This window comes from Phlebotomus argentipes, unplaced genomic scaffold, assembly GCF_947086385.1.
Source record: "Phlebotomus argentipes unplaced genomic scaffold, Phlebotomus argentipes genome assembly scaffold_18, whole genome shotgun sequence".
Classification (NCBI taxonomy): Eukaryota; Metazoa; Arthropoda; class Insecta; order Diptera; family Psychodidae; genus Phlebotomus; species Phlebotomus argentipes.
Genome location: NW_026776177.1, coordinates 9,388,441 through 9,416,134, shown reverse-complemented (window position 1 = coordinate 9,416,134; position 27,694 = coordinate 9,388,441). Strand labels below are relative to the sequence as shown.

Below are 27,694 nucleotides of genomic sequence, written 5' to 3'. Positions count from 1 at the left end.
GCAAATTTACAGTCTAGACCAATTCTCGCGAATTTATGACTGTTTATGCTGTTTATTAATGGGAAATCTGCGCCAGTTTAGCGAATATGGAAAATCTCAGCAATCTCTTTCGATCGCGACACACTCACAATACTAATTGATGATCTGACATTGCAATGAAATAAATTAATCTGCCTCATTCGCGCATGAAGTCGACTTTTTTTATCCTTTTTCTGCCTCTTCGTCAGACTTGTCTGTGATATTTTCTCCACCAAAATCGCACGCAGGAAAAGCCAACTTTTCGCCCTTTGTGAATGCTTTTTTTCTCTGTCGTCTGACGGCATTATGATGGGGCGAGACACGCCAGAGATTAACATTTTAAATATAGCCCCATTTCAGAGGCCTGCAAACAGGAAAAAAAAGTCGGAAGTGGAGCTGGAATACCAAGCATTCCTCAGTGACGCATTCGCGAGAAATGAAAAATTACAAGACGCGCCTTTGTTTGCTGCATTTCATGATCACATTGCGAGATATGTGAAGCTCTTGACCATTTGCCTCTGGGGGAATTCAAGTCGTGAGTAATTTTTCTCAGGCATTATTCCCTGAACGCAAGTTTTAGGGCCCCTCAAATTTGCAGAGATGAAAACATAAACAAAGCCTCCACATAACCTCAAATGTATTGTTTTCTTCAACCATCGCAAAATCGTGGGCAAAGCGGACAAAAGACGCCGTTGCGTAACTCAATGAGTAAATTAGCATGGAAAGTATGTGTCGTTTGGCATCCACCGGCGTTTTATCGCAAGAAAAAACGACCGAGAAGACGGACAATGGAGCAAGTATAGTTTCAAGGTAAACAACTAAGATGCGCCGCGACTCGTCACATCTTATTTACTCACTTGAGCGACTCATATCCAGCACTATTCCAGTCAAGCAAACACGCAGCACACTATATACAGCAAAATGTGACGATAGACGATGGGTTTTTTGGGGAAAACAGCCACTAAACGTGAGACTACGAGAAAATCACAAAAATTGGCGTCCAGTGAAAAAACAACTGTGCCGCGGAATTCCGCGAGAGGCGCTTCAAGTCATCCACGGCTGGCAATTCCGATCTCCGGAAAAGTGACAGCCAATCGAGTGCAAAAAAATATTCCTGAAGGAAAACTCGTGAAAATTCACAGTTTCAGTGCGATTTTCCCACAATGGCTAGTCTCCTGAGAACTATCTCTCGTCAGAGCTCTGCGCAGTGGTAAAATTCCTTGCAATTGTCCAGAGTTTCTCTTGTTTTTAGAGATTGTTTATATTCGTGCTCGTGTTATGTCATCAAAACAACCTGGAATTTTACAAATTTTCCGCTTTTCTAGGGCCCGGCAGATTTCCTCGTCATCTGTGAATCGCTCTGATGACGTTTCAAAGGCGCTGAAGTATAAAGAAGCCCCCAAACTGGATGCTAATGTGGCTTTGACGAAGCCCGATGATCAAGCTCACAAAATCAAGCTCGCCGGAGTCATTGAAGTCCCGTCAAAGGTAGAAGTTGTGAGTTAGATATGTTTTCCTCCTTTTCACGCTGTGCACACTTCAGGTTGATGTCAGTCCGATCACGGGCGTGCCTGAGGAACACGTGAAGACCCGCCGCGTGAGGATTTACGTGCCTCCGAAGAATGCCATGCAGAGCGGCACAAATAACATCCAGAACTGGGAAATGGAGTTCGACACCCGCGAGAGATGGGAAAATCCGCTCATGGGATGGTCTTCAAGGTGAGTTGTAGTGATATTTTACTTGTCCAAGAACTAAAGATCCTCTTGTCCTTCCAGCGGTGATCCTCTGTCCAACATGAAGCTGCAGTTCAACTCTAAAGACGAGGCGATTGAGCACTGCGAGAAGAATGGCTTGCGCTGGTTTGTGGATGGCGAGGAGCGCGAGAAGCCGAAGAGAGTGAAGAATTACGGTAGCAATTTCTCCTGGAACAAGCGCACGCGAGTGTCAACCAAGTAAACTGAGGAGCGGACGATGTTGAACCATCATCCATAGATTTTTGTTTCAAATAAAATCATTACTGAAAATTATTGCCAACGGTTTTTGAAGTACAAAAGGCGAAGTGGTGAGTTTCGGGTTGGCAGCAGTGGACGTCAGCTTCCGAATAAACAAAGTCTGCCCTCACACAGAGAAATAAAACACAGAAAATAGCAAAATATCTCTCTGTGAAAACACGAAATAATTGTGTGGCGTGTGTAGCTGGTGGGATGGCCAGTAGTACTTCTCGGGATGGCTGAGCAGTGACAGTGTGTGCGATAGCCATTGAGGTGAGAGTGATTTTCCCGCAGATGCACGCATTTCAGTGGATTTCCCGAGTGCAAAAGAGAAACCACAGCATTTCTCAGCCTTCCCACTAATTTCCCCTGAGCCGCACCACAACAGTGGACACCAGGAGCCCTGTGGAAGCCCAGAAAGTGTAATTTACGAGCCGGATAAGGCCAGGCATAGTGCAGAAATCCGCGAACAATTGACAGTGAGCGGGGTTTTCCGCGTCTCAAAAGGAGTGTGCTTCGCGCGAAGGGGGCTCACCTGCGCCCGCGTTGACGATCTATTTCTGGCACTTGCAACCCATTTTCTCCACCAAAGCACTTGGGCATGAGGAGCAGCATCGTCGGTCCACTGCGGATTACATAAAGCGCCAATCGATGCGGAATCAATAGAGCACACAATCCACTCTCAGGTGAGTCTTCCGGGTGATTTTTCCGCTAGAATCCCGAGATGCGCCCCTCGTCTAATGTTGACGCGTGACCTTTTGGAAAATCCCACGACTTTCTGTCACTCTTTTTGCTCGCCAATCCTCGCAAACGGAGTCTTTTTTCCACACTCAATACTCTCATGTTTCGCAGAAAGAGGCAGCAAAGTCGCCAAATATTTGACGGAAGTGAGTTTATCGGGTTCAAAGTATACACACACTTTTGTCGCCACGGGCAAGAAAACATGCAAATTGGAGGCTCCGCACAAAATCCACCGGCGAGAGTTTTTGAGGTGTGGAGCCGTAAAATGTGGGACAATTCAGCTTTGTCAATTGTTTGAGCACTTTTGGCGTGTGGAAATTTTCCCCGTAAACAGCGCACAGAGCATGTCAAGATCTCTCAAGTCTCTGAGTCGGGATTACAGGTGCAAATTTGACGCCCAAGTGCACTGGAACACACTCTTATCTCTGCCTGAGTGTGCTTGGAAGATTTATCAATAGGGCATTGAAAAGACAGTGACGTAATGATCACGAAACAAATTTCAATTGCTTTCTGAACTCATTCAAAAGAATTCTGCACGATTGACTGCTTTGAGAGGCTCAATAAAATCACAGTTGTAGAAAACCTGGCGCGACGATCAAGAACCCTCGATTGTGATACGTATGGCTCAACGCTAGGTGTCACCACTGAACAAGGATTTCTTTTATGTCCCTCCCTTTGAGAGTTTCTAACTTCCCTTAGAATTCGACTGGGCAATAAAGTTCTTTAGATCGTATTATCTTTTGAGTGCCCAAAACTTGTTCTTTGGATCACTTATGGCCTCATTCAATTAATATTTATTTCCGAAATACTGGTTTTAATCACTTTTCCTTCAAATCACATGTTTTTAAAACTGAAAACCCCATAAATTGTAGCTCAACACAGCCTCAAAATGTTTTTTAATCAATTTTTTACATTTCGCACTACCTTGAAAAGTAATTAGAATGAGAAAAAGATAAAATTTTCCGGTTTCCTGAGATTGCGCCACTGTGTGAATTACTGGAAAGTTAGAAAAATGAATGTGTAGTTGTGTAATTTGTAGAATTATGTTGAAAAATTCAGTTTTCTTTTGCCTCCTAATGTGCTCATTACTTTTCCACTTCTCCAGTGAATTAAATTACATTTAATTAATGTGCCTTACTCGCTTTGTGGCGAGTAACATTTCTTTGCAAATGCTCTCAAACCATGTTTCAGTTCTTTTCTTATCACTCGAGCTGTGTTTAGTGCGTCTCATTTCCTCTCTGGTCGCCACACAACTTATGATTTGGCACTTTCCTTCACGCTTTCGGTTTCTTTAATTGTATTTTAAATAATAATATTGCTCAATTGAATGGGTCAAGGTAACTTCGTGGAGTGCTCAAACAGAAAGAACTATTTATCAATCAACAAACATGGAACGGCGATAAATGGTTTTGGAAACAGAGAGAAATGCTAGTAAATTTTGGAGTTCAGTTAATTTACATATTGAATCAACAGCTTGAGCAAATATTTGTATACTTTCTCCAATAGCGGCGATGTTAATTATCCACAACATTGAGCAACTCAGGTATTGATGAATGAAGAAAAAAAAAGCGCACAGCGAACACTGACCCAATAAACTTGCAATTATTGTCGTGCAATTTAATGGCTCATAAATTCATTGTAAAGAGCCGCAATGACTTTTTACAATATTTTAACGTTACTTTAATTGGCGGAACTTCACGAGTTTTGTTTTGGACATAAAATTTTCCTCACCGCAGCGAAATTTTATTGAATGCCTAATCAGTGAAAGAAAGACATTTTGCTCAGGGCAATTACTCACCCGTAAATTCGGCCCTTTTGGCAAGTGCTTAAGAACGCGTTCTCTTCGCCTTTTTATCGCCCTTCTGGGGCGATGTTGTTGGAGCACTTCAGCAGCATGTTTAACATTGTGTTTAACTGTGGTTTTCCTTATCGGTTGCGTCGATAAGCGAACACAATTCGTCACCCTGCCAATATATTCGGAGTAAATATTTAATTAATGGTCGCCATCGAGATCAGCCAGAAGTTGGCTTTCTGCAACCAGACGCAATTTGCTGACAAACATAAGTATTTGGAGCGAGAGTGGATTGGCAAACACCTGACGCGATGCGTGACTAATTGGTATTGACGGAAATCGATTATGTGCATCCCACCTGAGATGGAATGCGATTGGCGTCGTGATTCTCCAGAAAGCGCTCTCTCAAGGCATCTTTTGTTCTACTAGGCAAATTGTTGGCCAGATAAACAATGGCGCTAATATTGTGTCGTTATATTGAACAATTATAATACTGCAAATTCGATAAGATATGATCGTAAACTTGTATTCAATTCATTAAATCTAAAATTTTCGTGTTTGCCATCTATAAATGGAAAGTAATTGAGTGAGAAGCACGTGTTTTGGCAAATTTCGGCGAATCTCTTCGGCATACAGAAGCTCATTAAAAATCAAATTCCCAGCCAAAGTGTAAACAAGCATTTTGTCTCACTTGGAGGCGTTCTGGTGACACAACACTTGTCCATCGTCGTGCCGAAAATAAAACCATCTTCTTGTTGAGCGTCAGTCGGCGAATTTCGTGGGATTTTCCTCAATCAAATTTTCCGCTCTTCGCCTCTTTTGATGCCTCTCGCGCGCGCAATGGGAAAAGTGTGTCAATGGAGGTGGAATTTTGAGTGCGTGTGTGTATTTTTATGCTTTTTTTCGGGTGTGAAGGAGAAAGTCAAACTTTTCGTTTGTCTTTTATTGCACTTTGATGACTTGGAGGAGTTGAGGAATTGTGTGTGGCTGATGGCGAAATGAAGTGAAGAGTTTTGGGTGGAAGAAGAGGTATTTTGTTCCCACTCGTCAAAGATGGATTCATCAATAGAATTGCTTGACATGAAAAGCGAGAGAAGAGAGAAAAGTGTGTGATTCTTATCACTGTGTGCTTTTTTGTCAAAAGTCTCCTCTTATCTCTGGAGTTTTGAACGTGAAACTGCTCGTGTTTTTTACTAGCGATTGATTGAAATCATTTGTGGGTGGGTTTTTGGGTGGTAAAATCATCATCCAAACTCTTGGCATTTTTCAGGGTAAATCGCGCTTGTGATAAGAGGACTCTTTTACGATCGCAGCGTGCTGAAGCGCGAAGAGTGCGTTTAATTTGCCATGCGAATGGATTCCAATAGAAGCTGCTATTCATCAATTGGGTCAGGTCAAACGAGATGATTAATGGCAATTATTGGCATATTGTGCAATATGCTAAATGCTGTGTTAATTCTCGCTCTTGACTGTGACTGAGTGCTTAAGCGCTTGAAGAGTGTGGGTGTTGAAAGTGAGTGAAGTGCCACATTTTCGACAGTGGCATTCATTCGGAATTCATTGCGCTTGAAATCGGAAGTGCTTCTTCTTAACATCTTTCTGTGCGAATGCATTCATTTCAGTCACTTAAAATACTCCAAAATCATTAATTTTGTTCAATTTCACCCAATTCTTCATATATGATTTGGGAAATCCATGAAAATATCGATGAGTTTGTTATCAAAATGTGTATTTTTATCAGGTAAAGAGGCATTAAACGCTATCGGAAAAATATAAGCTTCCATTCGCGCTGTAATAACGAACTCCTTGAGAACAAATACACATTTTATCGTGACAAAATTGTAATTTTTAGATCTAAATGGACTATCTATCATATTGCTACACCTTTATTTTATATCGGCGATAAAGTAATTAGTAAACTGTCTGCGATATTTTATTACTCCATTGCCTCTGAGTGATAAATTTATGGAATTTTCTGCTCTTTTTCATTCATTCGATGGGAAAAATATTTGCTAATATTTCACATTATATATATTGATCTGCAAATGAACACGCGAAGAAAGTTAAGAAATCCAACAGCAATTGCCGAGATGATGGAGTAATGAGTGACGCAAATATGCGAAGAAAAGAGCAACACAAGTCATTGAGATGTGAAAAAGAAAGACTTCTTGAGACTCGGCAGTGCATTCATTTGGAAATTATTTTAACTGTTTTCCTCTTCAATTCCACTATAGCAAATAAACTAAATAAACTGTTCTCTTGTTGGTTCTCGTGCACAAGAATGGCGAGTTGAATCGACGTTTGCGTCACTGAACTCTTTATTTCGTGCAATTAATATTCACTTTTTTGTCCCGAACGCGTGTAAATTGTGAGAAAGGTTCAGTGACATTATTAATTTTGCGGCTGAAGAGCCGACTTTGGGCGGGACGAATGAAAGAAAAGTCTCCATGGCAATTTTCAGTGTTGATCTATTTGAGTTACATCATGTCTTTTTTTTCATCTGGTACAAGAATCGGCTTTTATACACAAATTGTCACTTTATACACAATGTTTACTTCTCTAGGGATTTACGCACTACACAATATTTTTACTCTTTTTTCTCTATTTCTGGTGTATTTTTCTGTATATTTGTTATTAGAAATTCTATAGAGCACGTTTGATATGCACTTTGATAGAAGCAAGCTAAAGAATGTGTCTCTATAATTTGCCTTCTATTTCACCAAATTCTTTGGAAATTGATCAATGCGTGTTTTGTGTCGTTTATCTCTCATTTCGTATGTCTCTCTTCTCTTGCGAAAATTGAGTGTTGGAGGATGTGCGAAATGGGTGGGCAAAGTGCTATGGAATCTTCACTGCAGCATCGCCGTTTCTTCATGCCATTTCCATGTCTCATTATCAGCCAATTTCTTCCAGTTTTCGTTCACATATGTCGGAAAATGTCTCTTTTTACTTGTGTGACAGCGATTTGAGAATTTGCTGTTTTCCCAGCAGTGTTTTTATTATTTATCGCCCTTTAAAATTCCTGGCTGTTCATTTGGATAAAATGACTTAGAATTGAGAGTGCCAAATTGCTACTCAGGATTGGCTAAATGCATTCTATATTCTAATGCTTGGTATTGGTGTGTGTGTGTGTTGGAGTGCGCCCTGTAGGATTACATATAAACTTAAGACTACGTTTCGAAATCACGTGTTTCCGTTGCTCCTCCTCGCCAGAGTGCTTTTCCTTGCCTCGCCGCGCTCTTCCTACTAAACGTATCCGCTAGATTCCAGCCGTATGGCTGCCTCGTAGGTCGGCAATCCTGTCTTATCGATTATCTGGCTGATGTCAATGCGAACGAGTCCATTCTCATTGAGGCTCTCGAAGTCAATTGGTCCGGGATTTTGGTTCATATCACCATCACTTGCCATCTCCGTGTTGTTGTTGTTGCTGCAACAGCAGCGCTGCGATGCTGACGACGTGGACGGCAGACAATTATTGTTTCTCGTGCAGCTGCACTCTGTGTCACTCTCGTGGCACACAATGTTCCCGTTCGCCTCGGCGGGCGAGTGGGCGACAGGGTGGTGGTTGTCTTCGTCTTCTGGTGTTGTGCCGCAACTCCAGTCCATCGCCTCTCCGCTGGGATTCATGTTGTCCATCTGTTGGCACTGACATGGCGACGGGAGGGTCAATTTGCCGGTGACAATGTGGCGCGGGGAGAGAATTTGCTCCTCAACTTTGGCCGTGTCGCTGGAATTGCCGCCCGCGGCCTCTTCTGCGTCGCACTTGAGCTGGGCATACTCCGGGCACTTGGTGGTCTCCGCCTCGAGCAGCATGAAGGGACAGAAGTGGCCGGGATGGCTCTGGCTGTGGCGCATCGCTCGGGCGGGCTTGAAGGCGCTGGGATGTCGAGCTGCCATCTCGTCAAGGGCCACAACTTGCTCGTAAGACGGCGGAGGACCGTGACCGGGCAGCGCAACTCCTTCCGGCGTGTCCACATAAATGCCCGATGTATCGTAACACTGCAAGAGAAGGACATTCAGTCAATTCAATTTGCTGACAGAGTTGGAAATGTTCTGGTTTTGTGAGATTTTACAGTTTGGGGGTTGAATTTTGGACAATATATATGTTTTTTATTTAGGTATCTTGATTTTCGTGATATAAATACACACTTTATTGATGTCTTAATTGAATATTCTAGGACAACAAGCGTGATTCCTTCTATCGTTTTCAATTTTAAGATAAATTTGGAGACATTTTCCAGGCTATCATGTGTTACGACTAATCAACAGACATTAGGTGAAATTTTGCAATAAAAAAATGTTCTAATCAATCTCAATCCACAGATTTACAGCTCTGTGTCGCATCAATTTTCATATCGTCGCAGTGCGAGGATGAAAAAGTATATTTTAGCAATTTTATATGCTAATAAAATCGATGATATTTCCTATGCGAAAAATTGCAATTTGCGATCAATAATTCTCCTCTTTATATGCGAATGCATAATGCGGTTAGGGCGCGTGTTTATGTGTGTCTGAACGTTTAGAGAGAGAAGCGAGTTTGAGGCGAAATGAAATAATAAAATGCAAGAATGAGAAGCAGCGCAAGGAGAAAGCTCTAAATATTTTATAGATGTTCCATCAATCCTTTTTCGCGTGTGTCTCGCATTTCTGCCATCGCGAAGACTTCGCCAACGATTGGAATGTCACAATCTGGGAATATGAACAAGTGTTGCACAACTATTTTTTTTCGTGACGGTGCTTGGAAAAATGGAGAGCGTGGGAAAATGAAGGAGGTTTTGGGCTCGGAGAATCCTTGATAGTAATTTTCAAATGGTTTCTTCCAACGTATCGATTTATGGCATTTTGATTGTGGTGCAGATCGGAAAACTTGCTCAAATATCGTCTCATATCTGCTAATGCTTATGTGAATTTTCCTTCTTTTTATGATTATTTTATGATTACGTATGTTTCTCCATAGCTATGCTGAGAATATTGTGTTTATATTTATTCCATCGGCGGGAAGAAGCAATGTTAGCATTTGAGTGAAATACGAGATGGTGAATTCTTCTCGATTTAACCGAAAAGCTGATTGGAAATTTATACAGGAGACTTTCCCGATGCGCGGAAATGAATGATGAGAGAGAGAGAGAGAGTGAGGTGGAAATTCAAGAAAGGGGAGAAAAGAATACTTTGTGTTGGATAAGAATTGATTTCTTCTTCCCTGTGCCAAAGAAGGGTTTTCATCAGTTTTCACATAAGCGGATTTAAGGGTTTTCCTCGACTGTTGGCGCATGATGTCGTCATCATTGCACAACGCGCGCGTATTCATGAAATTCACTTTAATTTTCCTCTAATTCCTTCCACTTGTCTTTCTCGAAATCCACCAAAGGAAGGAGCTCTTTCGCATTTCATTCGCTCTTTCTGCCTCAATGGCTTGTGTGTCGTCTCATGAATTGACTTTGGAGTTTACTTTGAGATTAATGATTGTTCCAATTCCTTACACAGAAAACCGCCCCTTATACACTTTCCACTTCATTTCACGTCTTTTCGCCCCACAGTAATCTCTTGTGTTGCGAATTCGATGAGATGTCACATATTGACTCCTCTCGTCTGAAATATATACTCCAAAAGACACACACACACACAGCATAAGCGTGTGGAGCGGAGAGATTATGGAAATTGAAGGTTCTCAACTTCCTTGAAATTTATTTATAAAGTATAATCTTTGGGGATTCTTCAAATTGTGCAAGAAATGATTTATTAATGAAAATATTCATGATTTTGCCTTCTGAATCGTATGTTTATTCTAATACTGTTGTTATTTCAATGGAAATGATAATGTTTTTAATGGAGTTGTTTAATTTGGCATTTTCTATTACATCGTGAAATGAACTGAAATTGAGGACAGTTGAAATGATCTCTGATCACAATGTTACCCAATTAAGCACAATTCGATTGTATTTCTTCCACAACAAACTAATTTTTAAACCTCATTTCCAATTTTGTATCAAAGTATATGCATTTACTCCTGGGATGGCATTTTAGAATGAAAATTTTCGCAAAATTTCAACACTCCTAACATTCTCACTGGTGGAAAACACGACAAGTGAGAGAATTGCAGAGGATGAACGACAAACAAAAACTGAATGAACTTCCTGATGAACACCACTCGAGTAATGGCTCAGGGCAATTTGCCCCAGTGAAACTATTTGAGAACTCTTAAAGTTTCCCCGGAAGACTGAGAGAGAGAGAGGAAAAGCTGGGAATCTCGGAGATTGTCATATTGTGGAGCGATTATCGGCGGTCTTTGGAGTGAAAAATCCAAATTGCAGGCAATTTGCGGGAAAAAGTCCGCCCAATTAGAGATACACAGTGGAAAATGTGATCAATGTCTTGATGGTGATTGATTCTGGCTGTGCAGAGAGTGTGAGATGGATTTGACGTCAACTTCCGATGGACGATAATTCCATTTGCCACGGAGTTCTTTTGGAATGGCGAATAATTTAATAGATACCGAATGGTGTGCGCGGGGTTTGAGAGAGCGAAGCGACAAAGTGTAGGTTAATTAAATTGCACTATGTGCAAGGTGACTAATGGAAAAAGTGAGTCACATTATATAGAGACGAGGATGGTTCGATTCGCACAAAAAATTCGTTGAGATAATAATCTTTGAATTACGAGATAATCATTAAGAGTGGCAATAAGCGAAACCTTGATTAAGCGATTTGACGTGAAAATTGTGAGGTGTGTAAGAGAGCTTCAAGGGAAAAGTCTCAATTGCAGGTTCTAATTGTCTGTATTCATGCAATTGAATGGCAAAATTGCAGGCGGTTTTGTGTGTCTCTGTGCGGTTGCGGGGATGTTTTAGCCACGACGAAGAGAGGGTGGCGAAAGCTTCGGTTAGGCGGGAACTATTAACCTTGATGCTTGAGTGCAAATCGCGCCTCGGTGAACCACCGCTGATTGCCCTTCCCGTCCGGAAGTGGCTTTTGATTGTGTCACTGCGACCCGAGTCAAATGCACACAATTGCTGTGACTCTCCGCTTGAGTTCATGCAACTCCAGGGGAGATGCAAATTGGCAAAGGTCGTCGCTTTATTGTGACGACAAGTCTTCCAAGAGGAACTGCGATGCATGCGTAAATGATTAGAAGCAAGAGTAACATGATAATCTTGCTCTTGAACACCAGTTGCGTGGGAGACAGTCGTTGATTCGCCACGCCAACTTTAAATTAGACGCTAAGAGTGGTATTTATGACTAATTAATATCTGATTACGACATTCATTAACTGATCTATTCACATGATTCACACACAAGAGATTTGCATATGTGGACAAAAGAACATTGTTGTACCGAAATAAGTGACACTGAATGAGGGGAATTTTTCGGGACAAATAAATTGATGGTAATCTTTAAAAGACCACCCACTCTCTCAACTCATATATACAGATGGGTTTTGGGATCGTCAGCGTCCTCAACTATGTGCCAATTACTTTCAAACTTCATCTCGTGAACGATGGCATGTAGATTCCTTGTATTTAATAACTTGTCCCATTTCCATTAACGACCGTGTCACTTTCATTAAATTAATGGCTGAAAACGGACGCCTTCAATCGTGTTAGATTCAAGGGTTGATTCCACGCGAGCCACTCTTTTCGGAATGCTGCTGACGAGGTAGGCAAAAGATGATGAAGATGTGAGGCCGTGCTGAAGGTTATTGGGTGATAATTGAAATGGAGAATGCCGGAGAAACTCTTTTCTGCCAATCGCTTGACGATTTCCTTTCAATTTCACTTTCATCAAAATATTAGCATTTTGCTAATATTTCGTTCGTGCTTTGTCTCAATACAGAAAATGGAAAGTGTTGTATTTTTGTTAATGTGCTGTAAATGTGAAAATTGTATGATACAAATCATTGCTAATCAGCAAACAATGCAACATTACATTAATGTCTTGTTAGATATAAGATGCAAAATTTTGTGTTTTAAGAATGAGACAAGGAAGGGTGACGAAAGTTTAACCACTTTCATTATAGATGAAATGCTTAAACTAAATCAAGTGGTTTGAAAATAAGTAAATTTGTGCTATTGTGATTCCTAAAGCGTCACTGAATTGATTTGCAAAGGTGTCTCTTGATGGACAGATGTTGTCAGCTGAGGAAATTGCAATAGTACTATTTTTGGTACTTCAATCGCTGACCTCATTTCACCACATTTTCTTCCTCTCAACTTATCAAAGAGTGTAGAACGTATGAAAAAAGTTGTGTCCTAACTAACAATTTCTGCGCTCGCCAAATTATCCATCCTCTTTATCTGGGTGGTGTAAATCTTCTTATTTATTAACTCGGCTCTCAGTAGCACGCATTCGTTTGAATTTGGCCCGAAAAGTGGCGCGGTGAAATGGGGTGAAGCAAAATGACTTATATGTGTCTTACCATATAAGATAAATTTTACTCAGCTTCACCCTGTTGATGGGAGGAAAATGAGGGAAAATGACGACAGGGTTTTTCACACTCACAGAGAGGAGGCAATGAATGAATTTTTGGCCATGGTGTTGACTTGGAGTGGTTAGAACAACACATGCCGAAATGGGGGTGAGTTTTTCGGGCGCCTTGACGCAGTAACGTTTTTATTTTTATTATTTCCACTTTTCTCGGGCTTTGCGCCCAAACCACCTACATTTTTCCGCCCACCCTCTCGCACTACCCGGTCGGTAGTAAGTGGGTGGGCGGCGAGAGACACGCGGAGGGGGTGAAAAAAAAAACAGCACGCATGTTTGAGTAAAATATAATTTCGTGCAGAAGAAAATTGAATCGATTTTCAGACCGTGAAATTAGTCATTGAGACGGGCTTTTTGCACACTCAAACCCATGCCCCGTTCGTTGTGTCTTTTTTCTGCTTCCTCACAGCTCAAATCACCCCCTATGTTTTGTGGACGTAAACGGCTCTTGGGGTGCGGAGAAAGATCACACTTTTTGATTCAATTACTTTCGTCAGGAGCGCCAGCAGCTTCTCTGCTTCCGTTCGGAATAAATGAAAATGCTTTGCAGAGCGATGTGTGTGTGTGTCTCTCGTGCACGAGGAAGGCCAAAGTGTAAATTTCACACCCTCAGAGGGATGGTGTGGGGCGAAAGTGCTTTGATTGGAAAAATTTAATTTCGTCTCACTCAGCACATTGCGACACTCATACTATTAATTTCGAAATGATGATTTGCGTTTATAATTCCAGCGTAATTTGTCATATTTCATATTTTTCCGCACCCCGCGGCCTTTGGGGGTGGCGAAAAAACGGCACTGTGCCCCAAGTTTTTCACACCCACAAGTGGTCGCGAGACATGATGATTCCTGCGGCCGGAATTGGATTATTTTTTCCGTGGTAACCCCGTAAAGTGTCACGTGCTTGTCATTTGTGATAAATTCTTGCGAACACCACCCTCGAAATAGCGTCGCACTTTCACTTCCACCGGGCGCTTTTTTGGGGGGTGAGAAAAAAGCCCGGTGACCTAGAAATGGTGGGCTCTCGAGACATTTCGATGCAAGAGGACACGTACTCGATAGTTTTTCATTTACAACCACTCTCGATCCGTTCGTCGTTAATCCGTGTGTGTATTTTGGGGCGACTCGATTGCAGCCTAATTTTAGACAGCGTCGTGACGTGAGGAAGCGTAGATTGTGCGGAACTTTATTGCCTATGCATTACTGACACGTTTTATTGTTGTAAGAAAGTGACAATAAAGCGGGGAAAAAGAGTGGAAACACGCAATTAGAGTGGTTTTAGTCATGTGGAATTGGGAGAAATAATGAAATGTTGGTTTGCAAATATTATTTTAGGTTTGCTAAATATTCTAACTAATATGAGAATTGACGTTCATTTTATTTGAAAGTACTTCTTTATAATTCCATAACTTTTAACTTGTCAATTTACTTTACTATGGAAAATTATAAGAAAAATAGAGTAAACTTGTATGTTTTATACAAACTTTCATTTAAACTAATTGAATATCTTTTTTGTCAAATAGTTTAAGTTTTGAGTCTACTATAATTTTTAGTCATTAGAGAATTTCTGTATCTAGAAATCATTTCAATTTGTATTTTTAGCTTCAAGCACAATTTTATTGAACAAACTTTTAAAACTCTATTTAAAAATGAAAACTCTGACACTTGAATTCAAGATGTTGTGTCTGAATATTTTTCTAACTTTTCATAAACAATTTTGAAACTATTTTAATCCCGTGATTATTTACAAATTCACTGTATTTTTGTTTGACAACACGCCGTCAATTCACTACATATGTTTCCACACTAGAAGAGGACCTCTTTAGTGTTTACTTTCCATATCGTAATAGGTCGTTATCTTGTAGAAGATAAAAATAGTCCATCTATTTTCATCGTGTATTTGTGGAGTCGTAATCTCCGATTATTTTCTTTCACTTCCACAAATAATCTCTTAGAGAGAGATGCTTAATCTACACCAATAAATCATTACTGTTGAGCGTGTCAGCGATGGCGTGAAGAATTACCATGGAGGTTTAGAGCGAAAAGCTCCGAAAAATGTTCAGTTTCCCGACAAATTTGACCTTCTTTCGGGCCGAAGTCACCCTCTTGCGCGCCTGTTTTGTGTGCGAAATGTCAGGCCGTTCCGCTTGGCACGGTGATAATACTTGGTGTACTTTCCGGCTAATATGGCAGGACGTCGGGAGAAATTATTGTGGGGCGCGCTATCGTGCGGGCGCCCGTCAGACCCCAAGACTGCTGGAGACAGTCCGGGATTTTGGCGTTATTAATGCGCTCTGGGTGTGGGTTTTGCGTGGGTGGCTTTGGAAAGAGATTCACAGTCAATGGAGAGCTGAGTATGAATTTTTCTATGTGTGTGTGTGTGTGTGTGTTGAAATTGGCGAAATTGAAGTATATTTTCATGTTTGACGATGCCATTGAAACCATAAATCATGTCCTGCATTGAATATAATATCCAAAGAAATGGAGTCTTATTGGCTAAACTATTGGACACTCTTTCGAATGTCGCAGACAATAAAAATGATGGAGAAATGCGATACGCGGGAGATTTTCGAATAAAATCGTGGGTGTGGGAATAAAATGTAATATTCATGTACCTGCTCGACGCTATAAATTTCCATATTGGTGTCAGTCTCGAGCCATCGTTGACGATATGTGGATGTGGATCGCTTCTTAATGGTGCGATGACAGCAGTAACATACAAAACACACCACTGTTATCACCACGGACAACATTGCTCTGCGAAGAGAAACATGGAGAGTTAATCAAATGCACTGCATAGTCATTGGGGATGAATGTGAAATGTCAAAAGATAATTCATTTGCAGAGTCATCAAAAAATTGCATGAGTTCTAGGTATTTTCTTTATCTGACTCGGCAAATCTCATTAAGCGCGGTATGTGAAATACTTGGAAAACAAATGTGTAATGAGGTTGAAGGGATGAATATGAAAATGAACAGAATTTTCCAATATAATCCTGCAATAAACTGTAGTTTATTGCAAGAATGCAGACGCACGTGGGCGGAGATTCCAAAGGGGCGTGGCTTTAAAACACCACTTCGATTTTCCTTTCCAGTATGTTTCTCATGTGGTTTTCTTTGGAAAACATTCTCTACGATGGTTGTGTTGTTTTAAGTTGAAATTGAGAAGAGAAAAATTGCTCTGGGATGAATTTTCACCTTCATCATCAATTATCTTCATCAACAATTTGTTGTGCTCCATTCTGACGAGGGAATTTTTCACGGTAGATGATGGAAAAATTATCAAAACTAGCAGACATGAAGTAATTGGAAAGGAAGATAGTTTTTCACGGGGTGTTTTCTGAGCGTCTCAATGGCGACAAAGGGGTTTGACTTCCGTTCGGGGCTTGGTTCACGACACCTGGGCGTGGATACTAATGGGTCGCTCCACTTTGGATACCGGAAAAAGCTTGACTCACGATCGATTTGGTGAGAAGACGAAAAAAAAAGAAATGGAATCGTGTGGCAGAAACTCAACAATAATTTGCCAGCACGAGGAATAAGAGCAACAGACAGCAAATCACGGTATCAGCGATGGATTTCTCGGTTTGACGTGGGAAAGAGCGTGGAGTGGACGGCGATAGGAATCGCGAGGGTGTTGTGTCGTAATGGCCACATAGTGATATATTATTGCTGGCAGTGATTCTTCCTGCATCTATTTTCGATGTTCGCTGTGTGGCTCAAGGAAGACTTTTCATGGTGGAAACACATGCAAGACACTATCTCGTCCATCGAGGGCCTTTCGAGGGCTGCTTTCGTTGGCCGTGGCGAAGAGAAGAAAGCTTAGAGTGAGAGGGAGAGGGGGTGTGAGAGGAAAGTTTGTCTGACCTTTTGCCAACGATCGTCCTCCTGGCTTGTGTGAATGAGGAAAACACAAGAGATTGAAGTTGACTAACAAATGATTGTGGTGTGAGGGTGACAAATACAAGACGTAACTGAATCCTCTTCGTCTCGTATTTAGTTACACTTTCCACCCATGAATCATTTTGTTATTGGGGTTGGGCGCAGTGTGGATAGTTTTGTTTCACCGCCAGAGATATTGGTTGGAGTGTGAGAATGGACACACAAAAGGAGGGAAATGAGGTGGAAAGTTAATGAAAAGCTTCGGAAAAGTCTCTTGAAACTCTCTCTCCCTCTTGCATGAGATCGATTTCCCATGGAATATAGTATTGTGTTTGATGTGGCTGAAAAGGTGATGAATAAATAAACCCATATCATCCCACCATGAATTACCCTCAAACTTATTTTTAGTCACTTTCTCTCCCACACTAGCGCTGTAGTTTTCCGATTTGGGGTCGAAGTGTCGTCACTTGGCGTCCCACGGTGCCCTCTATGTCTTTGGGCTTTGCATGGGGCTTCTAGATGAAAGTCACATATTTGTCGCGTGACCAAATTTCCACGACCACTTTGTGTGTGTGAATCATGAAGGGAGAGTTCACATTTACGCTTCTTTATTGTCACCTGAGTCCCCGCAAGAGTACAAAAACTTCCACCGGCCACAAATGCTCAGAAGGCTCCACTTTGGATTTGGGGGAGTTAAGGGGCTCGTAAATGTGGGTTAACTAGCACAATATTGAGATGTTTACATTATCACTGACATGATTACTAGTAAATTAAGATGCACTGAGATTTCAGTCAACTTCTCCTTGCAGAAAGCGGTGAAATTACTTAAGATGATCTAAGCTCCGCATCTTTAACAGTGCACTTCTTGCTTCAAAAAGACTTTCCCTTCCTATTCACCCTTACTCCTTATTTATCCTGTAAATTAATTAATTTCCTTTTCAACTTACAGTTTTCCTCGTAAAATCTATTATTTTCCTCCGCTAAATTCACTTCTCGTGTGCTCTTCTCTTTGTCACCGTTCCAATCTTATCTAAGAACTCTTATTTGTTACCAATCTGCAAGAGTTGCCTGGCAGAAAGTGGTAAAATGAATTGAAGTGCTTCAAGTCCCACCCATTTGGCAGAGCATTTTCATGTGTTTTCTGTCGTTGAGCGCCGTTTACTCAAACTTATCAACCCTCTGTGTCACTTATGTCACCTGTAATACTTTCTCGCCCCCACACTCATTCAGCGCACGGCCCACTTTCGCTAACAGGATGGAAAAGTATGTCTGTGTACTTAATTACAGGAAAGTGTAATAAGTAATGAAATAATCACGTTGCTTCTGGTCAAATTGGGATTCTCTTCGTGGCGCATTTTCTCTCAGTGTCACAATCTTGTTAAAGTGTTTCCATGGCGTGGCACTTCTGGCGAAAGACGATGGATGGTGGAGATTGAATTAAATTGAATTGAAAAACGATTTAAAGGCTGGGAATCCATCTCAGACGCCCTCTAAGTGAATCATTAGGGTGGATTTGCGGGCGGGGGAGATGTACGAAAGTGTTGGGAATGGATTTTATCAATCTGGAATCCTGTGCTGTAAAGTGAAATTTTCAAATATTATTTCCAACCGTTAACTCGCGCTGTGTTGTTATATTATTTCATGTGAATGTTCGACAGCGCGGGGTGTGGGAAAGGATGAATGATAAGCTGGGCGGGAGCTTCCTCTATCGGCCTCCCAAACCCTATCAAACCTACTCTGTATCTGCCAAGGGAGGAAGGGCGGGGAGAGACGATGTGTGTGAGCAAAGGGGAAGTATAAAGTTTAATTAAACGAAGTTGAATTGTGCAAAGTTAGTATGGTGATGGAATTGTATTAGGTAGGATGTCTCGACGGTGGATTGAGAAATTTGGCAAATGTGTTTCTCAAAGTGTGCCATACAGACACACCATTACACGGTACAAATTGATAATCTAAAATATATGAGGTTTCTTCTCTTGTGGTGTGAAATAAATCGATGAGATACGCTTATTGACATCAGAGTTGAGGGCGGAATGGCAATAGATACATGGTTTATCATGAATCTGTTGAGTGTTTGTCAATTTTAGCGTCACTGCGGATCGAGAAATTCCAATAAATTGTCAATGCAGAAGACGGAAAATTGTGTGCTTCCTAAATCTTTCTTGTTGTTCTTTTCCATCTCAACTCTGATATGATGAGATTTTTATTTGGGGTAATTTGCGTGGAAAATCACATGATGTATTCTCTCAATTGCATTAACACCCTCGCAACAAGCTCTGCTGCGGTGTCCAAGTGATAATGATGATGGTTTTTGACCCAGAATGTTGCCCTAGCACTAATTAGCAATTAATGATGAGAAGGATTCAATTAGCACACCACTCGACATGTGGCATGACATGAAGCATGAAAGGGCTCGATAATGAATCCATTGATATGGCTGATGGTGGAATTATTTACCCGCCAAGAAGTACATTGACATTTCCGTGTAAATTGGCGCCCGGACGCATTGTCTGGAGTCCCTGATGGCCGCCCTTCTCCACGCTGTAGTACGAGATGGAGTTGTTGCTGAGGCTGTTGTGTGAACTCACGGCTGCAATCACGGCCAATCGTTTCATTGACATCACTCCGCAAGAAGCAGCGAGAGGGTTCTATGTGCGAGGCAGAGGCTTTCTGAGAGTATCCCTTTGCAGTGTGTTAATTTGCCAAATGGACTCGAATCGAGAGCGCGCTCACGGTGTGCGAGGAAGATGGGATTTTTGCACCGCAAAATATCCACGCGGTTCTATCTTTCGGTGTGGTGGATGAAAACAATACAATGTAGATATGAATGGATTGTGTGGGATGCAGAGAGATGAGTTGGAGGGTATAAAAAAACGAGAGTCTCCTGAACCAACTCGAGTGAGCTCTTGTAAATCTTCCCTTTCCTTTAGAGTTTCCTTCCTCTTTTTATTGTGAAAACTGCAAAATGTTTCAACATTTTTTCCTCCACGGCATTTCCACCGGGGAGTTTATTGTTCCGTGTTGAGGTATAGAGAGAGAGAGAGAGAGCGAGAAAGGTGCACAAGACGCTCGGAAAGATTGTGTGGCAGAATTGTTTGGTTGGCGATGTTTGTCGAGAAATCGAAAGGGGATGAAAGTTGTAATTGCACTTTATGTTATTTCATTCACGATACACAAAAGTTATTAGCGAGGGTAAAAGTTGTATAAATGGATTTTCACAGAACACTGTTCAGTTGTTTGACTCCTTGTGGCAGTTTCGCTCTCTCTTGCACTGGTTTGAGTCGAAAAAAAGCGTTAACAAGAACTGCACAATTCGTGTAAAGTGTTGAAATTCAATGGACACATTTCATTGTAAAAGACTTCACAAATACACAGAGTAAATTGCGACCCGCCAGAGAGAAATTGTGTGGCACGATGTGGCGAGAGAGAAAAGGACTGTACATCGAAAATAGGGGAGCACCAGAGATATTTTCCACCCTTGCAAGGTGGTTTCCTCCGTCGAACTGAGCGCACTTGTGTCTTCTCCACGACTACTTTCCCCAACGATTTTCCTCCACCGCACACACAGAGAGATTTTCTCGCGTGACCGCGACTCACCACTTTTCCATGGATCTCAAACAGAGTGTTGCTCCTGCTCCACACTGTCGTGTACACTCGCTGTGGCTGTGTGCCTCCGCCAGTTGGATTGTTGAGCTACAGTGACGAGCCGAATTGCTGTATTGGGGGTGGTTTTTCCCGCGCGTCGCTGTGCAGAATATTGTAGCCACTATTTTATAGCTTTACGACTGCACAGTAAAATTCCGATGAATTTTTGATTTTCGCTGGAATGAGCCAGCAACCGCTAGTGGGTGTTGTGCTGGTGAAGCAGGTTGCTTTTAGTGTCTATTAGTTGGGTTTCTTCTGTCCTTGCCTTTTGGGGCGTTGCATAATTTCGTTATATGTGAATTTAAATGTGGTAGTCCGCATGTCGTAATGAGTTTAAAATCAACCTGCGCTTTGACAGAACACCGCAATTGGCATGAATTTTATGGGGAAGAACAGCACTAAAAGTTTAGTAGTTTGTTCACAATTTTCGATACTTTTTCAATTAATGACAGTTGGAAATTTGAATTGGAAAATGTGAACCGCTTTAATTGCGGAAAAAATTTAATCTTAGAGCCAAAATTTCTTGCTAAACGGAGAATTTTGGCATTCAGACGGATTTCTTCAGCCTTCGGAGCTTTACCTTGCAACTTGTTAATTTTGTAATTCTTTGCAACGCCATTTTCGTTCACGACTGTTGTGAACTGAAATGGATGTTGTTTAATGGTGTTTGAGTAACCTTCTCTATCCTGGCGCATTTGGACGCGCTCCTTGGCAACAAAACCACCAACACAAATGACTGTGAATTCCGATATTTTCCACACGCCAGAATAGTCATCGCGACGCGGTGTTGGCAGAAAAGAATGCGCAGTTGTAAGCGACGGATGATCCACGATGGGCGAATGAGGTGTGCTTGCTGCACACGATGTCCGCGACTCATTAGGCCAATTAGTGCAGAGTGTCTTCTTGTCCTCCGCGCCAGTTGTGTGCGGGCGCCCGAGAGGCGATTCCCTCTGGCTGGGGTGTGAAGATGACGGCCTAAATATAGGCCAACTTGGCGCTCGAGGGACATTTCTTGGGGGCTGCAAAGATGGTTGCATGCTTGGGCTGTGTGTGAAATGTGCCGGAGGCCGGAAGTGATTTAAGACGAGTGCTCTCTTCTCCTCTTGAATTTATGACGGTCGAGGGCGGCCTCTGAGCGCGCAGAGAAGCGCGCCCTCCTAATTTGTCAGGTCTTAATGCAAATTTAATGACTAAAAGCGAGTGCGGTCGTTTATATCAATTGCAGGTGACGACAGTGGCTGCGAATCGACGAGATGGCTCTCACGGCATTCCTCAGGCGCACCCTGATCGCTCTCTTCGCCATCATGACCTTCGTCCTGATGGTGTTCTACTGGAACCAGGACGCACTCAAGCCGTCGTCCTACTTGAGCACCTTCGATCGCCTCGTGAGAACCAAGTTAGTCACTGATCCTGGAAAAATGTATGCATGAATTGATATTAATATTAATGTTCATCACTTTGCGTCAAAATGATTTCTCCATATTTCATTGAATTCACGATGCAATTGACGTATTCCATCCATTCAAACCACATCTTTCGGGTATTTTATTAATTTATTTTTAAATCAATCGATTGCTGTCTCTTGATTTGAATGAAATACGACGTATTTCACTCTTATGATTCTCATGCATGATGAATTGATAGTCAAATTTGTCTTCTAATATCGTCAGACTGATATTTAATTCATGTTTTAAAACTACGTATCAATGAATCATTTTACGTTGTATGTTTTCTCTCTAAATGAATTTATTTGAGGTCAGATGCCTAACATTGTTCGACAACATTAATTTTCGCGAAATATCCGGTAGATGTAAATTTTCTGTTTAATACATTTGACAAACTGATTCAATCCAGATTTTGAGTGTGTTAATTGCATTTAGATTTCTTACACAAATTGCAAATAATGTTTTGTAAATAGCGCAACAAAGTGTGCAAATGCAAGTAGAAGTATTCGGTTCGATTGAGAAATATTCTTACGCACTTCAGTTTACTGTTCGCCACTCAATCCCAATCCAATTAGTGTGGGAAGTAAATAAATATTTAATTGTGTTTCTGTCTGAAAATATCATCGTGTTCTTATCATTTTGCCACTTCTTCCTGATATGCCGAACACTTCTATTTATAGGAAAGTGTGGGATGTTCAAGAATGGAGGAATTAAAGTGTGAAAATGATTGGAAAGTTAATCAGATCAACTCTTATTGTTATTGATCGGCGAAGAAGCTGAGAAATTACTCTTGATTTGTTCTAATATCATTTGGTATTGTCATAATGTGAATAGCAATTTGAATATTTCAATGGCAAAACGTTATGTTTCAGGACAGCATAAAATCAAACAAAGGAATTGGAAAAAGTCCGTGTATTTTTAAACAGATGAGAGCCTTTGATAAATGATAAGAACTACCGTAATCTCACTTTAGACGATGATAGATGTCATAAATCTGCGGAATACGAGACAATTTGACTTGATAATGCGTTCGAGACAATATCGAGATACAATAAAGCCCTCTTTCATATTTATTGCAGCTTCGTCTCGGAGAAGACATGGACGTACAAGTGCGTGAATGATCGATGCGTTCGACAGCACTATCTCACTGAGCATCACCGGGAGAGGCGAGTGCCCTTCCTCACTTGCTCGATGACGTGCGGCGCCCCAAATATATGGCCCGAACCCACTGGGAAGGTGACGCTGGGCAGTAAATCTCTCACCTTCGCCACGGCGCACGTGAAGGCGAACGTAGAGACGCCGTTCGAGAAGGTGGAGAGTCTCTTCAGGGACGCGTTTCTGGTGTTTATGGATGATCTGCGATTAATCGAGAGTATCGCCAAGGAGGAGAAGCACGAAGGGGAGAATCAGGCGGCAGCGGAGGGTGGCGATGGGGCAACAAGTGTCCCCAAACACCCTGACGACACCCTCTGCCGACCCGACCGCCCATGCGAGCTGGACCTGGTGGAAGTCACCGTGAAGATCTCCAAGTATCCGGACGTGGCGCTCAGAGTGGACACAGATGAGAGCTACAACATCACGGTGAAGTCGGACGGGCGCAAGACGAGCGTGAGGATTCACGCGAAAGGCTTCTTTGGCGCCCGGAACGCCCTGACGACGCTCCAGCAGATGATCTGGTATGACGACGAGGACAAGTTGCTGCGAATCATCGGGCGCGCATATGTGGAGGACGCTCCAAAGTTCGGGTGAGTTGATGGTGAAGAATGCGTCAGGTCGTAAATTTAATCATGCTGAGAAATGTGTGCTTTTTGGTGGAATTTGGAAGTTGGACGAGAAGAGAAGAGAAGAGAAGAAGCTCTTAGCATTAATTTATGTGTTGAGCATTGCAAATTTACAATTTCACTCTCATTTATCCTCCAAAATGTTGAGAAACTTTTGTGTGTGTGTCTTTTGCACATCATATTTAAGCACTTAATCACCCTCTTGTGAGGGTGGTTTCGCCCCCATGAAGAGGTGTCATTGTGAGAGGTGAATGAAGTCAATTAGTCCTGCTCAATAAATCATGTGTTCTCCTGCAGATACCGAGGCCTTATGTTGGACACATCGCGCCACTACTTTTCCGTGGAGGCGATCAAGAGGACACTTTCGGGCATGGCGCTGAGCAAGCTCAATCGCTTCCACTGGCACATGACGGACTCCCAGAGTTTCCCCTTCGTCTCGCGCCACTATCCGCAGCTGGCCATCCACGGCGCGTACTCGAATCACGAGGTGTACACCACTGAGGACGTGCGAGACATTGTGGAGTTCGCTCGAGTGCGTGGCATTCAGGTGATACCGGAGATCGATGCGCCGGCTCACGCGGGCAACGGCTGGGATTGGGGCCCGAAGCACGGCATGGGTGAGCTGAGTCTGTGCATCAATCAGCAGCCGTGGAGCTTCTATTGTGGCGAGCCGCCATGCGGACAGCTAAACCCGAAGAACAACAACACTTATCTGGTGCTGCAGCGACTGTACGCGGAACTGCTGGAGCTCACGGGCCCCACGGACTTTTTCCACCTCGGTGGCGACGAGGTGAACCTGGATTGCTGGGCGCAGTTCTTCAACGACACCGACCTCAGGGGATTGTGGTGCGAGTTCATGCTGCAGGCCTTCCAGCGGCTGCGGCAGGCGCACGGCGGCACGGCGCCGAAGGTGACTGTGGTGTGGTCGAGCGGACTCACGAGCACGCCGTGCCTCTCAAAGAACTCCTTCGCCGTGCAAGTGTGGGGCGGCAGCACGTGGCAGGAGAACTTTGACCTGATCGAGAACGGTTTCAATCTCATCATCTCGCACGTGGACGCGTGGTATCTGGACTGCGGCTTCGGCAGCTGGCGGTCGACGGGCGAGGGCGCGTGCTCGCCCTACAGAACGTGGCAGAATGTCTACAAGCACCGCCCGTGGAACCGCATGAGGCTCACGCCGGTGCAAATGAAGCAGGTCAGTGGGGATAATTCCAATGAGGCCGAGCGATAAACGTGATTTAACCCTTTCGCAGACTGATTCCACTGGTCAATTTGGTGGGCAAAGGGTTAAAGCTTTTGAAGAACAGTTTGAAAATGTGTGATTTCCTTCACAGATTCTTGGCGGCGAGGTTTGCCTTTGGACAGAACAAGTCGACGAATCGACGCTCGATTCCAGAGTTTGGCCGCGAGCTGCAGCCTTGGCTGAGAGGTAAGTTGGAGAGTTTTCTGTTTCCTGTCGAATATCAAATTATTATTCTACCTTCGCCGCAGATTGTGGACAGATCCTGATGATGAGCATGACTTTGACGCAGTCCACAAGGATGTGTTCAGTCGCTTTTCCGTGTTCCGGAATCGACTCGTGCAACTCGGCATCAAGGCTGAGGCGATCTTTCCCAAATACTGTGCCCAAAATCAGGACGAGTGCGTCTGACTGTTGAGATAATTCTGCGCGAGGACAAGTGATTGAGAGATTGTGTTGAGGACATTGTTTACTCCGCGCGTCCTCGCTGAGGATTTGGAGTATATTAATCGTATAATTGTGATTAGTACCACTTAGAGCTTTTTTTTACATAATTACACGTCTCACGAGGGAAGAGAGGTGAGAAGCTGAGCGTGTGCGAAGTTAGTGGGCGTTTTAAATATTTAATACAAAAAGTAAGAAGATATGGAGAAATATTGTAGCGGTATTGTGACATTGAGTTTAGTTGACAAATTGATATTAAGAAGGTGAAATTTTTCGTCTTTAGATAGAGATAAATTGCTCTCGCAGAATTACTTAGTGCGTGGTCTTGGCGATGAAAATGTATGATATGAATATGATACGAAAATAATTCCTATTCCTCACGACAATGTTATGTATTTTTATAATTTATTCCGTAGTATTTTGTATTTCTTGCCACGAAAAACGTGTACATAGGCCGATGGCTATTTCCTAGTTGACTGCAGTTTAGCTATCAATTCTACTCTAACTAACCCAATGTGATTGTTGAAATACTTACTCGAGAGTGAGAGAGAGAGACAGAAATTATGAAGCGCGCGATTGACTTAAAATTCTTTCTCCTAGAGTTTACGCAACTCTTGCAATTCATTAGTCTATTCCCAAGTCAAAATGGTGATTATCACGGTGGTTTCAATATCGATTGACACAGTTTAGGAACACTTTCCCATTCAGGCTCTCTGAATGGCAATTTCCTTCAATTCAGAGCTTTTTTTGCTCTGTTAGTAATTTTTGCACGACGTAATTAAACATGGAAACGTATAAACATCAACTATTCTCATCTTTTCGCCGTGCACCGTCTGCATTTTAATCCAATAAATTAAAAAACTTGCACCGTTTACACTTTCTCAACTTCCCGCGGGGTTGAAATATTGTTTAACATGAGCAAGTTTTCAGTGTTTTTTTCTTTCTCACGATGGAAAACTTCTTTTTCCAACGCACTTTGTCATGGGAAAATATCTCAAGGAGTAACCGATGAAAGGACTTTGTGCAAGTTGCAGAAGTGGTGGAAAAGCTGAAAATTTATGAAATAGAAATTGCATGGCGCGCGGACAATTTCCTTCTTGTGCTTCTTTTTGCCAGTTAATTTTTGAGCTTTTTTTCGTGCTGTAAACTTGGGTGCTTTTCGTTTTTAGCGCAATAGATTTTATTAGGGAGATTATGATAAAAGACATGTTGGAAGATCCAAAAATAGCCAAATATATAATCCAATTTCGTGAGCAATTTCAGTTGAAGCCAAGAATATTTGTAAGTGTAATTTGTATTGCCAAGAAAATCACTCAAAAAGCTGCTCTCAAGCATCGAAGATGAACAAAAAAAAACCTCACGAAGCGTAGCAAAAGTGACATCATGTGTTTTGTGATAGACTGAAAATTGATTAGGAAGATGTGTGGAAAATTTACTTACAAATTGAGAGGAGTGATTTTTTGCAGAATAACGATGAAACGAATGATGTTTTGAGACGATTGCATTGCGGATTGTATTGCTAACGCCCAGTTTTTGATGGAGAGTGTCTAGGAATACAGGTGATCAAAGCGTGACCTTAAATACTTAGAATGACGAGAAGAGAAAAGGGGAGAAAATGCGACTTTTTCTCCACGCAGAGAAGCGTTGAATTAGTGAATTGTAGTATAAAAGATGATTCTGTAGTTGGAGTATTTTTCCTTGTATTAATCATCAGCATTAATTGACTTGTTTCTGATTCTTAATTGTAGATAAGATTCTTGAGTGTTAGTAATTGTATAATTAGCAATAGTTGGATAGTTTAATTGTACATTGAAATATTTTACAGTATCATGATTATTGCAATTTTGGCGCGCTTGAGCAATTTAGAAGATTAAACACACACTTGTTGAATATATTTGCGTTTTGTGTCCATTTGATAGGATTGATTGATGAATAAGAACAAAGGAACATTTTTTAGTGTTTAAGAAGAAGATAAATTAGTGGAAATTTGTTAATTTTTGCTAAAATTTACGTACCTCAGAAACGGAGAAACAAAGTGAAAGGACAAGAGATGTAGATTTGAGAGAAGAGAGAGATAAGAAAAATCCAATAAAAGGACATTATTCCAACAAAACTCTGCCTTGAGCGTCTCTTTGCGGTTTTCCTGGGAAAAACAGCGCGTCACCTGGGAAAATACTCACGTGCCAATTCTTGTGCTGCTAAATAATTGAAGATGTCGCACGTCAAGTCGCTCTTCCCGCCC

General features: G+C 42.0%; 3 protein-coding genes across 4 annotated transcripts; 2 read left to right on the top strand and 1 right to left on the bottom strand.

The window, feature by feature from the left end:
- The first annotated feature begins 1,079 nt into the window (after nucleotides 1-1,079).
- Nucleotides 1,080-2,046, top strand: LOC132261175 (NADH dehydrogenase [ubiquinone] iron-sulfur protein 4, mitochondrial). Its single transcript, XM_059759799.1, has 4 exons — nucleotides 1,080-1,228; nucleotides 1,344-1,506; nucleotides 1,562-1,737; nucleotides 1,795-2,046. The coding sequence occupies exons 1-4, from the start codon at nucleotides 1,182-1,184 to the stop codon at nucleotides 1,973-1,975; spliced, it is 567 nt and encodes a 188-aa protein (XP_059615782.1). The 5' UTR covers nucleotides 1,080-1,181; the 3' UTR covers nucleotides 1,976-2,046.
- A 94-nt stretch (nucleotides 2,047-2,140) lies between these two features.
- Nucleotides 2,141-27,545, top strand: LOC132260105 (probable beta-hexosaminidase fdl). 2 transcript variants are annotated; one of them, XM_059758041.1, is made up of 6 exons: nucleotides 2,141-2,696; nucleotides 21,768-21,938; nucleotides 23,067-23,732; nucleotides 24,066-24,963; nucleotides 25,103-25,197; nucleotides 25,260-27,545. In XM_059758041.1, the coding sequence occupies exons 2-6, from the start codon at nucleotides 21,796-21,798 to the stop codon at nucleotides 25,417-25,419; spliced, it is 1,962 nt and encodes a 653-aa protein (XP_059614024.1). In that variant the 5' UTR covers nucleotides 2,141-2,696; nucleotides 21,768-21,795; the 3' UTR covers nucleotides 25,420-27,545. The 2 variants fall into 2 exon arrangements, with proteins under 2 accessions (XP_059614024.1, XP_059614023.1); XM_059758040.1 differs by having other exon boundaries at nucleotides 21,768-21,962.
- LOC132259129 (uncharacterized) lies at nucleotides 6,996-20,396 on the bottom strand. Its single transcript, XM_059756680.1, has 3 exons — nucleotides 19,355-20,396; nucleotides 15,632-15,773; nucleotides 6,996-8,542 (listed from the first exon to the last, which is right to left on the bottom strand). Exons 1-3 carry the CDS (start codon nucleotides 19,516-19,518, stop codon nucleotides 7,790-7,792), a joined length of 1,059 nt encoding a protein of 352 aa, XP_059612663.1. The 5' UTR covers nucleotides 19,519-20,396; the 3' UTR covers nucleotides 6,996-7,789.
- Nucleotides 27,546-27,694: the final 149 nt, after the last annotated feature.

Bases quoted from the DNA above. Each gene is read 5' to 3' on its own strand.
- LOC132261175 (XM_059759799.1), top strand. From the start codon at position 1,182: ATGGCTAGTCTCCTGAGAACTATCTCTCGTCAGAGCTCTGCGCAGTG. The intron at 1,229-1,343 runs GTAAAATTCCTT...CCGCTTTTCTAG, and splicing joins CGTCAGAGCTCTGCGCAGTG to GGCCCGGCAGATTTCCTCGT. The intron at 1,738-1,794 runs GTGAGTTGTAGT...TTGTCCTTCCAG, and splicing joins CTCATGGGATGGTCTTCAAG to CGGTGATCCTCTGTCCAACA.
- LOC132259129 (XM_059756680.1), bottom strand. From the start codon at position 19,518: ATGTCAATGAAACGATTGGCCGTGATTGCAGCCGTGAGTTCACACAAC. The intron at 15,774-19,354 runs GTAAATAATTCC...TTCTCTTCGCAG, and splicing joins GTCAATGTACTTCTTGGCGG to AGCAATGTTGTCCGTGGTGA. The intron at 8,543-15,631 runs GTACATGAATAT...CTTCTCTTGCAG, and splicing joins AAATTTATAGCGTCGAGCAG to TGTTACGATACATCGGGCAT.
- LOC132260105 (XM_059758040.1), top strand. From the start codon at position 21,796: ATGGCTCTCACGGCATTCCTCAGGCGCACCCTGATCGCTCTCTTCGCC. The intron at 24,964-25,102 runs GTCAGTGGGGAT...TTTCCTTCACAG, and splicing joins CGCCGGTGCAAATGAAGCAG to ATTCTTGGCGGCGAGGTTTG. The intron at 25,198-25,259 runs GTAAGTTGGAGA...CCTTCGCCGCAG, and splicing joins GCTGCAGCCTTGGCTGAGAG to ATTGTGGACAGATCCTGATG.